General features: G+C 44.3%; 1 protein-coding gene across 5 annotated transcripts in view; it reads left to right on the plus strand.

Annotated features, from left to right (window-relative positions):
* Nucleotides 1-15711, plus strand: part of CFAP46 (cilia and flagella associated protein 46) — a 119165-nt gene that overhangs the window by 81249 nt on the left and 22205 nt on the right. For all 5 annotated transcript variants that reach the window (XM_072131226.1, XM_072131228.1, XM_072131230.1 and 2 more), the window contains 7 exons: nucleotides 1262-1450; nucleotides 4587-4703; nucleotides 7310-7489; nucleotides 9231-9398; nucleotides 13212-13309; nucleotides 14369-14451; nucleotides 15174-15331. In XM_072131226.1, the coding sequence (XP_071987327.1) occupies nucleotides 1262-1450; nucleotides 4587-4703; nucleotides 7310-7489; nucleotides 9231-9398; nucleotides 13212-13309; nucleotides 14369-14451; nucleotides 15174-15331 (993 nt within the window). The remainder of the gene's footprint in view (nucleotides 1-1261; nucleotides 1451-4586; nucleotides 4704-7309; nucleotides 7490-9230; nucleotides 9399-13211; nucleotides 13310-14368; nucleotides 14452-15173; nucleotides 15332-15711) is intronic.

Genomic DNA, 15711 nt, shown 5'->3' on the forward strand with positions numbered 1-15711 from the left:
TTTAATGTATTTTCTGACTGGTGCAGGATGGTATTTGTGCAGGGGACAGACGGTTTGTAGGGTTTGGGAACCAACTTCTTTCCTTTGCTAGATAAATAAGCTTTTTGGTTGGGTCTGACAGCTCTCCCATCCCATCTGTCTGTTCCCGATCGCACGTCCACTTCTCAGCGGGGCCGTATGGATGGGCTGTCTGCAGTTGTTGGGGGAGGCAGATGACCCCCGGCTTCCTAACATTCCAAGATCCTGAATATATACATGTGATGATCTCAAGCCAAAATGCCTTAAAACCCAAAGGAAATGTTTTTTTTTTTATTTTAAGGAAAAAGACCTCTTTATACAGGTCTGGGTGTAAGATGAGGTGGTTATTACAGTATTTCACTATAGTTGAAGGATTTGTAATCGCTGCTGGCAGATAAGACGCCCTGATCTCTGCCCGTAATTGTACGTGTGACGCACCCTAATAATGTCCTCCGGGGGCTTCCGTACTTACTGAATCGTTAGAATGGTTTTGAATTGCAGCCCCAATCACTTGAATAGGATTCAACTACAAACTGGCCCAGTGACCAATGGCTGGGACATCACAGCCGAAAGTGGTTGCTTCAAACAGGTGATGGGTAGAGGTGTCAGGGGTCAGGCCCCCACCATTCTGATATTGATGATCTATCCCAGGGATAGATGATCAAAAGAAAAGTCCTGGAATACCCCTTTAACCACGTGTTCACAACGGCCATACTATATATACTTTACATCCCCCTGATGAGGATGACATGTCCTAGCATCGGCCCACTTCAAATGGCTTTATCTTCTGAACCGTGCCACCTGGAAACACAGTTCTGGTGTCATTTTTAAGAGGAGAATTTTACAAGATTTAAGTTCAATGTACCACAAATATCCAGCCAATAGCCAGAAATATCCACTGTTGCTATTATTAAACAATGACCTGGATATTCAAGTAGCAATGAACCTCAGCGATGAAAGGGTCAAATTAAAACTACCACCAGGATGAAGGACTGTATGCAAATAAGCCTGAGGGGCTCCATGTTCCATTACCAACTATAAATCCTGGAGCCCATCAGGCTCATTTGCATACAGTCCTTCATCCTGGTGGTAGATGCCCTTTAACTTACAAGGTCCTTTCCATTTTGTTCCAGCTTCTGCACCCCATAGTCTGGCTCTCATTTTGCAGGGAAGGCAGCAGGGTAGTTGTATCTGCGATTACAGATGCAAAGAATATATTTTGTTTTTGTCTTTCCTTGATCAGGAGTGGACCACGCTTGGTCGCACGGTGGTCTCGGCTGCTCTGTCTCAGTTGATCAGCGCCTTGTCATTAGCGGGAAGCTGTAGTGACCTGAAGGCTAAGGCTTTGTATATAACGGGGAAAAGCCTCCGCTTGCTCTCCTGTAGAATGGATCCGCTTCACTCGGACATGTATTGGAATGACCACTATCTGGTAGGTCCATCATTATATTTGGCATAAAACAACGATGACCGGTATAGGACGTCTATATCGGACCTGTGTGCAGAACAATACAAATTGAATGGGGAACATTGAAAATAGGCCATTACAGGCAGTCCCCGGGTTACATACAAGATAGGTCCTGTAGGTTTGTTCTTAAGTTGAATTTGTATGTAAGTCAGAACTGTATATTTTATAATTGTAGCTACAGACAATTTTTTTTTGGCCTCTGTGACAATTGGATTTTAAAATTGTTGGGTTGTCATAAGAACCAGGATTAATAATAAAGCTTCATTACAGATGCCTGTGATAACTGTTATAGCTGAATATTGTAGCCTAAGGCTAAACTACAGTAATTTACCAACATCCATCCCCGTTTGTAACTAGGGGTCCTCTGTAAGTCGGATGTTCTTTAGTAGGGGACCGTCTTTAATTGTTATTCCTAGAATAATTCCCTTTTAGGGGATGGCCAAATAAAAAAAAGTTTACCTTGGTAAGTACAATATCCTAATAGGGTCACCAATAATGGAATTATTCAGATATAATTTTTGCCCCTCAGCCACATATACCTGACCTGCCGGCAGACACTTTTGGGAAATTGTGAAACGTCCTGTGTACTTCTGACAAGTCGGGGGCTCATTGCTGATTGCCTTTAACGCGTCCCTCTAAATAGTGACATGAAAGAGGTGTTAGCCGAGGGGTGTTCAGTAATGAGAGCAAAGCCCCTCGACCTGCTGGAGGTCCGCAGTACACAGGACATCACAGGAAGTGCCAAAAGTGTCTGCCGGTGCGTCATGTGACCTGAGGCTGGACCTGGGCAGAAGAGGAAAATTTACCATTTTGGATGACCCTATTATACTTCGCCTGGTAAATTTTATTTTTTGTGGCCAACCCCTTTAAGGAGGATGACAAAGGGTGACACTGAAGCTATGACTATGCGTGTAAGAATGCAGCACATTGCAGCCATGACACAATGGTCACAGTAAGTCCCAATCCACTGGATTTTTGATCATAACTTTGACATAATACACCTCAATATAAGTCACATTTGGTATCTGTAATTTTGGATATCTGAAAAATCACAACTACATTACACTCCTATTTATAGCCTATAAAAAACTACTTTTCATATTCTTTATGGAGAAAGTTTACATGATCACCAAGATGTGGAATGGTTTCCTTTCAAACTGAGGTCTGGGGCAAACTTCAAGGGGTTTATCACTTTAAGCTTATTCAGGTAAATAATTGCTATTGTTTGTGAACTGAAAAGTTATACAATTTTCCTAAATATACTTTCTATATCAATTCCTAAAAGTTTTTTTAAATCTCTGCTTGCTGTCATGCATCAGGAAACTTTTATTCTTCCTGTGGATAAACACCGGTCCATTGTCATATGATGTCACCCAGCTGCACGGCTCGTTATATTATGGAGAGTAATATCTTCCAATTTTTTTTTTTTTTTGTATCAATACCTGTGGATAAACACCGGTCCATGATCATGTGATGTGACACAGGTGCACTGATCATTAGCATTACACGGTTCATTCTGTGAGATAACAAGCCGTGCACCTGTGTAACATGACATGACCAATATATAATGAGCCGTGCACCTGTGTGACCTCACATGACCAGGGCTATAACAAGCCGTGCACCTGTGTAACATGACATGACCAATATATAATGAGCCGTGCACCTGTGTGACCTCACATGACCAGGGGTATAACAAGCCGTGCACCTGTGTGACATCACATGACCAGGGGTATAACGAGCTGTGCATCTGTGTGACATCACATGACCAGGGATATAACAAGCCGGGCACCCGTGTGATATCACATGACCAGGGATATAATGAGCCGTGCCCCTGTGCGACATCACATGACCAGGGATATAACGAGCCGTGCCCCTGTGTGACATCACATGACCAGGGATATAACGAGCCGTGCCCCTGTGTGACATCACATGACCAGGGATATAACGAGCCGTGCACCTGTGTGACATCACATGACCAGGGATATAACGAGCCATGCACCTGTGTGACCTCACATGACCAGGGGTATAACGAGCCGTGCACCTGTGTGACATCACATGACCAGGGATATAACGAGCCGTGCACCTGTGTGATATCACATGACCAGGGATATAACGAGCCGTACACCTGTGTGACATCACATGACCAGGGGTATAACAAGCCGTGCACCTGTGTGACATCACATGACCAGGGGTATAACGAGCTGTGCATCTGTGTGACATCACATGACCAGGGATATAACAAGCCGGGCACCCGTGTGATATCACATGACCAGGGATATAATGAGCCGTGCCCCTGTGTGACATCACATGACCAGGGATATAACGAGCCGTGCACCTGTATGACATCACATGACCAGGGATATAACGAGCCGTGCACCTGTATGACATCACATGACCAGGGATATAACAAGCCGGGCACCCGTGTGATATCACATGACCAGGGATATAATGAGCCGTGCCCCTGTGTGACATCACATGACCAGGGATATAACGAGCCGTGCACCTGTGTGACATCACATGACCAGGGATATAACGAGCCGTGCACCTGTGTGACATCACATGACCAGGGATATAACGAGCCGTGCACCTGTGTGATATCACATGACCAGGGATATAACGAGCCGTGCACCTGTATGACATCACATGACCAGGGATATAACGAGCCGTGCACCTGTGTGATATCACATGACCAGGGATATAACGAGCCTGTGTGACATGACAAGCAGAGATCTAGAAACCCGTGAAAAATTGATACAGCAAGTATATTGGAAATTTGTCTTTTCTTTACACAAACATCACCAATTATTTGCTGGAATGTGCTTTAAGTGGACAGCCCCTTTAATAAGCGGAGCGCAGTGAGTGTTAGTAAGCTGTGTGATGTATAAGACTAGAGTGGCGATGCATTATTACATTGTCAGGCAGTGTTTGCGGATGCTGGTGGCTCTGCGCTCCTGCTGCCTCCTGATAAATCCTGTATACATCTGAGTCTTCCCATTCCCTCTGATATCCTATATCGCTGCGAGCTAATCCTTCAAAGCAGACTTAAAACAACTTTACACTTTAAATTGTTCATTGCAGCTCCCTACTTGTTGTCTTCCAGGATGAAAGAAGAACCTCTGAATCCAGCGGAGATAATGACACGCCGTGGCACCGCGCCAACACGCCGCCAAGTAGTAACCAGCGAGATCAGCGGGCGAAGAAAGCCGCTGCATTAAAGGTGATGACTTGTGAGCCCTCGACATCTACAGGATATAGATACTCGGGACTGTATTTATTAAAAGAGGCTATGTTGTGAGGGCAGGTGCCCCATATAACTTATCTGAAACGTACACCACTGGCACGTAATATGTGTGCAATGGAGAGGAACGAGTCTCGTCTTCACTAACAGACAGAACTGCAGGTCACGCATATGTCCCGCTGTTCCATTCAGTACTATTGGATTGTCACCTATTGGAAGCGCAATACTAAAGTATCTCCAGCATTGCATTAGATAGTAGATGAAAGCGCAGTGCTCAGGTATCCCCAGCATTGCCTTAGATAGTGAATGAGAGCACAGTGCTCAGGTATCTCCAGGATTGCATTAGATAGTGAATGAGAGCGCAGTTCTCAGGTATCTCCAGCATTGCATTAGATAGTGAATGAGAGCGCAGTTCTCAGGTATCTCCAGCATTGCATTAGATAGTGAATGAGAGCGCAGTGCTCAGGTATCTCAAGCATTGCATTAGATAGTGAATGAGAGCGCAGTGCTCAGGTATCTCCAGCATTGCATTAGATAGTGAATGAGAGCGCAGTGCTCAGGTATCTCCAGGATTGCATTAGATAGTGAATGAGAGCACAGTGCTCAGGTATCTCCAGGATTGCATTAGATAGTGAATGAGAGCGCAGTGCTCAGGTATTTCCAGGATTGCATTAAATAGTGAATGAGAGTGCTGGAGAGACTCGAACGCTGTGCTCTGCAATTTCCCTTCGTATAGAAAATAGCTGTGTAATGCTTGCTCAAGCTGTTGCTCCAATAAGTGGTAAAAATTAATTGGGGTCTATTCTCTAGATCAGTAGGTATCCCAGCATTCAGAACCCCACCGATCAGATAGGCGATAACAATCAAATTTGGGAACAACCCTTCAAAGGCCTCCAACACTATTAGAGGGAACCTGTCAGGTTTTTTATTTATCCACCCAACCCTGGATCCACCATGTGGAGCAGGGCATCAATTAAATACCTTTTGTATGACGCCATACATTAAAAATTTCTACTGGCAAAAATTTGCTTTTAAAAATTCAGATTTACATATGAGAACTTACCTTCTAACAAGCGAAAGGAGGAGGGGTGCAGCTAGCTCTAGTCATGCAGTCATTATTATAAATCATTTAAGATTTGGCCTGCAGTTTGGGGTTGGGAGGTGGGTGTTGTGATTAGGTTATGCGTGCACGATGAAGCTGCTCCATGCCCCCCCCCCCCATTCACTGTCTTTGTGAGTGTCAGAGATAGTGCAGCGCTGTGATCAGCAATTTATGATGGTCCAATAATGTTGAATGGAGCAGCAGGACACATGCTCAACCTGCTGGCTCCACAAGATTAATGTCCTGTTATCACTAAATAAGATCACTGGTGGTCCCATCAGTCGCACCCTCGACAATGAGATTGTTGTGCATAGAGGATAATGATAAGAATTGGTACAACTGCTTTCAGTTTTCATGTGCCGATCTTGATATTATTGTAACGTTGTCATTCGATTCCTCTCTCTCCTCCTGGCACCAGTAGTGGTTTGGTAGTAGCCCAGGGCCCAAGCCTTCTAGGGCAGTGGTCCCCAACCTTTTTTTGGTCAGGGACCGGCTGTAAACATATATTTTCTCCAGGGACCAGTAGGTGGGGGGGGGGATACAGTCTGGTTTCTGTTTCATAGCCAAAAATGTAAGTTTGCATGCCCCACATAACTCCCTGTGTGCCAAGCTTATATTGTCCAATTTCCTGAAGAAGCCCCCCCCCCACTCTCTACTTTCCCAGCTGAACTTAAAACAAAAAAAATACTCACCTTCCTTGTTCCCCTGCAGCAGTCTTCACTTCGCTCACCGTCAATAGAACAGTGCATTTACATGGAAATTAAGTAATGGGAGAGAAGACTGCTGCAGGGGGACGGGGAAGGTTAGTATATTTTCTTTTGTTTGTTTTTACAGCGGTCCAGCGCTATAAAAACCATGGACCGGTGGTTGGGGAACACTGTTCTAGGGCACCCATGGGCACCCAAACCACCCACTAAATGTTATACTCATAAAGGCCTTCACCCATGAAATCCTTATACATCTATTCCTGCTCACAATCAACATGTACAAAAGTGCCATTTCAGGACCTTGGCAGATGTGCCCCTTTCTGCCTGTTTTTATATGTGGTTTCAGGACCTTTTGAAGGTCCTTCAAAGGTCCTGAAACCACATATTTAATGCAGCAGGAAGGGCACATCCTCTATTCCCCAAGAAGCTGAATCTAGTACCAGATGTAGGAAGTGATTCCAGACTGGTAGAGGCCATAATATTCATACAGCCCAGGGCCCATGGTGGTCTTAATCTGCCACTGTCTGGCGCATTCACTGTTCTTCACTGTCACTGCACATGTTGCAGAGATATGACCGAAATTACAAGTGGGAAAAGCCCCTAAAAAGTAGTTACATTCGAATTTACTATGAGTAGTGTGATTGCTTCCCATAGACATAACTGGTCAATGTAATGGGTCCAGCTCACAGATATGTGAAGGCAAATCCCACTTTAGATGTCTGTACTTGTACATGAATGATGTACGGTTATAATTTACTGATGATGATGTATTTCAGACCCGGAGGAGACTCGCACAGATGTATCTGGCACAGTCCACGGAGATTTTGTTGCAGAGCATTCATGTCGCGATAAGCTGCTGCTTGATGGACATCCTGTCTTCTGCGAGCCTCGAGATCTGCTCGTGCCTGGGACACTTCGACCCTTCCACCGCTGGAGTCTTCCTGGCACTTCATCAGGTTTAATAATAATAATTCCTGTATTTATATAGCGCACACAGATTACACAGCTCTGTACAGAATCTTGCCAAATCAGTCCCTGTCCCCAATGGGGCTCACAATCATACAGGTAGTCTGATTAGATTGTGAGTGTGGGGGGAAACCGGAGGACCCGGAGGAAACCCACGCAAACATGGAGAGAACATACAAACTCTTTGCAGGTGTTGAGCCTGGGACTTGAACCCAGGACCCCAGCGCTGTAAGGCTGTAATGCTAACCACTAAACCACCGTGCCACCCTAGGTTTGAACAGTTTTAATGATAAAAAATTAGTTTGATTGACTTTCCTTGCAGCGTTTTCGTAAGGAAACGTTACAATTCTCACTATTCACAGAAATAATTTTTCCTATATCTCGAGAGGTTTTCTTTCAGGGATTACAATCAAATGACTTGTATACTGTGGAGGTTGAGACTTAAAGGGGTTTTCCACTTTCAGCAAATAATTGATATTGTTTGTGTAATAACATTTTCCTATATACTTTCTGTATCAATTCCTCATGGTTTTTTTTTTTTTTAGATCTCTGCTTGCTGTCCTATAGAAAGCTTCTGCGTTTACTTCCAGTGGATAGAGACGTGTCACACGAGCCGTTATCACAGAAAGTAATCGGAGCCGTGTTATACTAATGGCGCGTGCACCAGCATGTCCATCACCTGACCATGGACAGATTTCTATCCACTGGAAGTGAACATAGAAGCTTTCTGTAGAAGGACAGCAAGCAGAGATCTAGAAAAACACAAGGAATTGATACAGAAAGTGTATTGGAAAATTGCTTAACTTTTCATTACACAAACCATATAAATTATTGGCTGAAAGTGGACAACCCCTTTAACTGCCCCTGCTCACTGCTCCTCATGGACTTCTGTGTGAATTGATACCTTTTGTAAGCTGCATTTTTGTATCCAATGGCAAGATGGATGTCTTCCCAGATTTCAGAGTGAACATTGGTTTAACATGGAGAGAGCAGGAAAGAGCCAAATAAGTGGAGAAAGAAACCCTTCAGGCTGCATTGACACTAACGTGTGCCCGCTGCACCGTAGCATGGCCCCTCTCCTTAGAGAAACATGGGGCACGGAGCCTTATTCCGGGTAAAGATCGGACATGTGCTCCACCATACTGCTCCCGTACGCCGCCGTGCGCCCATTGCTGTCTATGGGGGACATATATCCGGCAAATATACATCCCCCATACGTCTGTATGAGTGCAGCCTAAGGCTACATTCACGTCATGAATGCCCGGTGGACATACATCGGCGCTGGAGAGAGGAGGAGGGGATGAGCGCCGCTCTCCATAATAATATATGGCGTATGGCGCCGTGCTCCGGCGATAGATAGGGCATTTCTTTCTCTGTGCTGCACCGTACAGCTCCCGTAGGGCGCCGTGAGCTCATTGCCGTGTATAGGGGACGAATATACGCTGTATATACTTCCCCAATACGTTTGTGTGAATGTAGCGTAACTCTTGTATGATTTGTTACAAAGTTTCTTATATTCGTTTGTGCCCTCGATTTATGCCATTTATCCCATTTTACACTTTCACGTCTGATCAGTGAACACTTATTATACTGGGTAAGACTGATTTTGGGGCACTCACATTCCAGTTGGTAATTTGGTTCGGACTAAAGTAAAATCTCTCATTGTTGGGGTATTTTATATGTATTGTGGAGCCCTGTATATAATATAACATGTGCATTGGCCGTCCTCAGAGCTGTGTGTGCAGTATGACGACACGAGATCTGGTCCTCACAGCGACGCACAACACCAGCAACTCGCAGTTTGCAGCATTAATGCATCTCCTGCAATACCTGAAAGAGAGGGGAGACGAGGGCCCCCTGAGGAAGCAAGTGGAGCAAAAACTGGCCAGCACTTCAATGGTAAGGATTGACCCGAATTATACTTACCCCGTGGATTATTGCATGGTAGAGGCGTAGACTCATGACCCATGTCACACTGCCCCCTAGAGTACAAGAGGAGCTTTAGTTGAATGGCCCTGGCACTAAGTGATAAAAGAGCACCATTTGGGGACAAATTTTTGGGAGATAAACTGTGAATGTTCTATAAAGCCCCTTTTACACAAGCGTATGCATGCCGGCCCTCCTTATAGGGTAGAGTACAGCACGGCCGTACGTACGTACGGGGTAAGATTTTTTTTCCGATGTACGGTATGCTGGGCAATACATCCATTCTTATGGACGGACTTATTGGACATTGAAATACATGTAGCTGTGGGCTACCTGTACCTAAACAGTATGGTATGGGTAGCATACAGCAGAAAAAAAAGTGGTTTGAGTAAAAAGGGTATTCTCATCTGGACATTCACTTTTAATTGAATTCATCTGCCATATAAATGAGTACATGTATATTTCTCTCACATGATGTAATTATAAACAGTGTTCCTTTGTGATTAATTTTCCCATGAATGTGTACCTTACAAAAAAACAAGATTGTTGTCCTTGGATACAACCACTGCTGCTTGAGTGATTGCATAAAGAGAAAGTCAGGCGTTGCTACATGTCCCACAGCCGTCCTCTGGTATTGAAAGCTGTATTCATATGGTCAGACAGGTGACTACAGAGCATCTTTGGCCACCGCTCTGAGTACCGGGCTGGTCGAATCCAAGGACGGGTATCTTGTTTCTAATGGACAACGTGCCTAGATTTATGGTAAATTATCTTCACACAGAAAGATTCTTTTATTAATTACATCCAATAGAAGAAATGTATGTATATAGGCAGATTAATTTAAATCTAAATGTCCAGATGGGAATACCCCTTTAAGGGCCGATCCAAGCCAAGAATGGTCGAAATTGTTTATCAACATTGTAATTGTTTAATTGCCTTAGCTGCACGGTCTGTGTTGATGGTCGTATCCAAGGGGTTACACTAGCTGGTATTGTTACACCTATTACATTATAGGCCATTATTAAGAGGTTAAAAAAGTTGTTTCAAGGTTGATAAACATGGCTGCTTTCTTCCAAAATCCGTTCCACACCTGACTATGGGCAGCGTGTGGTATTGCAACTAAGCTCCATTCATTCCACACAGCTTAGCTGTAATACCGGCACAAACCATGGTCAGGTGTGGCGCTCATTTTGGAAGAAAGCAGCCATGTGACAGCCCCTTTAAGTTAAAACTTAAAAAAAAAAAAAAAAAAGATAAAAACTATACATCCCTCAAAATAACCATTCCAGAGCATTATACCGGATTCTGAATAATTGGACAACTGGGTGTTACCACTAGTCATTTGTACACTGCAGCATTAACTGGAAATGATCTGCCTCCACAATGGTAACACCCACTTGTCCATTTTTTATATGTTTCTTGAAATGACCAAAGATCAGACTTCTGTATATTGTGAGGAATGATGGTAAATGGTCATGTCCGGAGATTTCCTATGTGCGACCGCGCATGTCCGCTATCTGCAGGAAGCGCCGGGATACGTTACGGCACTGGAACGGTTTGTAAAGCTTTATACAGTCCTGTTTACCCGCAGGTCAGGGCTCCTTCCCTATAACACTTTATCAGTCGGTAACGTATAGACGGCAGTAGAAGCATCGGGGAGGAGGGGGTGGCATCGCTCCGTAACACGTCCTCCTTCTCCTCTGTAACGTCTCTCACGCTGTTTTGAGCCGATATCTGAAACGTTTCATATTAAGCTGCCAAACCACTCAGACACGGACATGAAAAGACGTGGAAAATTTTCTATAAGCGATTTTGTCGGCCCATTATTCCCTTTTGTATAGACGCTTGACAGGCGCACCTTACAATGTTCTCAAGCAATGGTCTCTTACAGTAATTGTCAGCAGGTAGGTGGCACATAAGTGCACTTTGGCCGTACATCAGCGCTGCATCTTTGTCACTCAGGACCCCCCCCCCCCTCCATATTGTCACCGGAGCCAAAAACGCTGTATGGGGAAGGGTATAAACAGCCCCCTGGGGGAAGGATTTTTATAGAAATCTATTATTTCATGGTTACAGGTGTCACATGGCACAAAAGATATTCAACAATTACACATGTCGCTCGAATATAAATGACTTCAGACTATTACTGAGCTGGAAAAGCCATAGTATAGATAGGAGCTGCGCTGTGACACCATCGTCTGGGGCATGTTTTCATATTTATTTGTCCTGAGCAGCGGGAGGGGCACTAAAACATGAAAAATAATGCAACTTACCTCTTACAGCTGAGAAAACAGGTGTTACCTTCCTACAAATATACAGGCAGTCTTCGGGTTATGTACAAGATAGGGTCCGGAGGTTTGTTCTTAAGTTGAATTTGTATGTAAGTCGAAACTGTATATTTTATCATTGAAGTTCTAGACAATTTTTTTTTGTTTGGCCCCAGTGACAATTGGAGTTTCAAAATTTTTTGCTGTAATGGGACCAAGGATTCTCAATAAAGCTTCATTACAGACACCTTACAGCTGATCATTGCAGTCTGGGACTATAGTAACATCCAGAAAGCTTCACCAGAGGTCACAGTGGGCTGAGGGGTCCGTCTGTAAGTCGGGTTTCCTTAAGTAGGGGACCGCCTGTACTCCAATTGAGCTGAGACCTTTCCAAGCAGGTACAGATAAAGCTGTAGGTTTCGGATACAGAAGTCTAAATACTCAGGAGGTAAAGGAAATCTGCCATCTAAAACCAGGGGTGCTTACTCATAGATCCGATCTAAGCACCATGACTGTGGTAATCTTGTTATATTTGTTAGCCATGGTCTCCTTCCTTATTAGTTCATCTTTTATAATTCTAATGACCCCTCTTTGGGTGTTACCAAAGACCCTCTATGTTGTAGCTTCACAGGCTGTTAAACTTTTCCCCCCGCCCACTATGTGTTTAAAGAAAATCTACCATGACCAGGGACACTTACTCACCGATCACCTTCAAAAATGAAGTTTTAAATTACATTAATGAGCTTGAGGGGCTCTGGTGTGTGTTTCCAGAGCTCCTCAGTGATGTATTTTCACTGGCTGTTACAATGAGCAGAGCATGTCTCCCCCTGCTCCCTCTCTCCTCCCTCTGCCTGTGTAATCCAGCAGCAGGAAGTACAGGGGGAGGGGAGGCCTGCTCTGCTCATTGTAAAAACCAGTGAAAAGACATCACTGAGGGGCTCTGGAAAAAACCCCCAGAGCCTGTCAGATTCATTAGCATAATATTTAAAGTTTATTTTGATGAAAGATTTCCTTTAAGTTTCCTCTTCTGTAGTGAGATTACTTTAGGCAGAGGGAGGGGGGAGAGGGCAGACGTAGAAACCGCCTGAGAAGCTATAGCATGGAAGGGCTCATAATCCTAATTCTAAAAGTAGATTTTTAGAAAGGAGGCCATGAATAACACATATAAGAAGATTACCACAGTCATGGTGCCTGGTTTATTATGATGGATTTTTATGGTAGATTTCCTTTAAGTTATCCCCTACTTACAGGATTGGGGATATCAAGGTGAATGATGAGGGTCTGACTGCTAGGATCCGAATCCGAATGGGGTCCTATCCTCACTAATGCGTTTCGCTACAGGACACGTGTTCCACTCCATCCATCAGTGAGAATGGGATCAACTTTCTCCGGATTTGTCTTCTCTGTGGACACAGAGAGCTCGAGGGAGCCATAATATAACTCCCATAATAATGGTATTTAGAGTATTATATAATCATTGATTGTACTTTTATTAAAATCAATTAAAATTTCTTTTTAGGTGTGGAGGAATCTTCAGGTCAGCATGCAACATTTCAGCATCTTCAATGAGCTGCCGCCAAACTTTACTCTGGTGATTTTGCAGCATTCAGAAGACAGGTACTCGCAAAGTCATTTCATTTAAAGTTTGGATAGGGCATAACTTACGGATTGGGACCACTATGGATCACCGAGGGTCACTTGTACCCCCAAATGAACGCAGAAGCTGATCACACGCCTGCTGTTCTATCCATCTTAGTCGCTGACAGAGACCTGGTGCTGGACTCGACTACTTCTGTCAGTGCCATAGACCGGGAGTAGAGCTGCAGCGGGCAACTTATGGCTCCATTCATTTAGTCCACATCTTCTCCCTCTACCTGCAGTCCTAAACAGTGCAGCCAAGGATCGTGATAAACCAGGGACACTTACTCATAGATCCAGTCACCGTGACTGTGGTGATCTATTTATATTTGTTATCCAGGACCTCCTTCCTTCTAAAATCAACTTCAAAAAGTATACTAATGAGCCAAAAGGGCTCTGTAGCTTCACAGGCTGTTACACTGTGCAGTAGTACTTCCTCCTCCCACTCTGTTAAGTTGCAGCAGGCAGAGGAAAGATTGAAGTGCGGAGAGAGCAAGGGGGAATGTGAGACAGTGTAGCAGCCTGTGACGCTACAGCATAGTGTGTCTCTGGTAGATCTCCCCAGCATAATTTTAAAAGTTGATGGATAACAAATCTAAGAAGATTACCCCAGTCACTGTACCTAGATGTATGGGTAAGTGTGCACACAAAGATGGCTACAGGTACCACCACTGGTTTTGGGTATCTCCTCTTTTTCATCCCTACTACCTGGCAGGAGTTATGGACTTTGTCAGGCGGGTTCTTGGTGGGAGTAACACTTGGAACTTATTTAGGAATGGTACAAACTTCTAGAGCAAATGAGCAAATAGGTTTACTCTTGTCTATTGGCCGCCTATCGCTCCGGGAAAATGAGGGCGATGAATAATGCACCAAAAGAGTTGGTGCATTTGCATAGTTTTTGGTGTAATGTGTGTATATATATTTATATATAATATATATATATTTATATGCATATAGCAGCTACGTTGTATGTAACTATGTAATTGATTGGAAAAAATAGTAATTTTCCATCTTTTCCTACTTTTTATGTTCTCATAGATCAGTCTTGTACGGCGCTCTGCTCGAAAAACCAAAACCAGTCCCTTCGCTAAAGGGGAAGTCAAGTCATCAGCCAAAGAACTGTAAGTTACTGACTTTAGTAAAATATGTGTGTATATACCGTATATTCCGGCGTATAAGACGACCCCCCTACTTTCCTGTTAAAAATATAGAGCTTAAGATATATTCGCCGTATAAGACTACCCCTTTTCCAACAGCCAGCTCCCCCTGTATATTGCCAGCCTGTACCCCCAGTATACAGCCAGCCCCCCTGTATATAGCCAAACTGCCCCCCCCTAGTATACTGCCAGCCTGTACCCCCAGTATACAGCCAGCTATTATACAGCCTGGCGGCCCCCAATTGTGCAGAATGCCGGCCCCCCCCAGTTTGCATCCTGCCGCCTCCCCCTCTATATAGCCAGCCTGCTTGGCACACTAATAATAAAACAGCTTCTCACCTTTCCCGCGATCCACCGAAGCTCCGCCGCTACACTCCGGCTGGCGGTGACAGCTCATTGAGCGCTGGCGGCTCACAGAATATGACGTCAGCCGCGTGCCGACGTCAGATTCTCTGCGACGCCGGCACCCACGGAGCTGTCACCGGCAGCCGGAGCGGAGCTTCGGTGGAATGGGGGAAAGGTGAGAAGAAACATTACCGGCGTATAAGACGACCCCAGAGAAGACAGAAGATTTTTCAGTCTTCAAAAGTCGTCTTATACGCCGGTATGTACGGTATGTATATATATTATAAATTTTTTTTCAACATTTTTCTTTTCCTTCCCAAAACTCATCCTTATATCATCAGCGCGGTTAAAAGTCGCCCGAAGTTGTGTGGATCGTCAGATATTTACAAGCTTGTCTGAGAAAATGGAGCTGCTAAGACAAGATATGATGCAGAGCGTCCTCAAAAGGGAACATCAAGAAAGCTTCACAAGGCGCAAAATCAACAAGGACCCATCGACGGTAACTTCAGTGTCTGTAAATACATCTCCATTCATGGCTGAGCTGTATTACCGCGTCCTGTGAACCGTCCCTGTGCTTCTCTACCAGCTCCGATTGTGTAGACTTTTCCTTTAACAGACGTCTGGATTGTACTGATACGGACCAGTTAGCTAGCGTTTGGTCCGGTTTGTGCCTATGAATCCTGTGATGGTAGAAACTCCCTCAAAGTAATAAATCTTCCCCTTTGGGTCGATAACCAGGACTAATCTGAGCTGCTCTCTGTTGTGAGTGACTCTCATGTTCCACAACCAGCACTATACAGATTTACAAGGATGTAACTTAGTCATATCTCTTTAACCCTTCCATTTATACCAGTCTTGGCCTCCGTATTATACAAAGAT

Source organism: Engystomops pustulosus, chromosome 11, assembly GCF_040894005.1.
Source record: "Engystomops pustulosus chromosome 11, aEngPut4.maternal, whole genome shotgun sequence".
Lineage (NCBI taxonomy): Eukaryota > Metazoa > Chordata > Amphibia > Anura > Leptodactylidae > Engystomops > Engystomops pustulosus.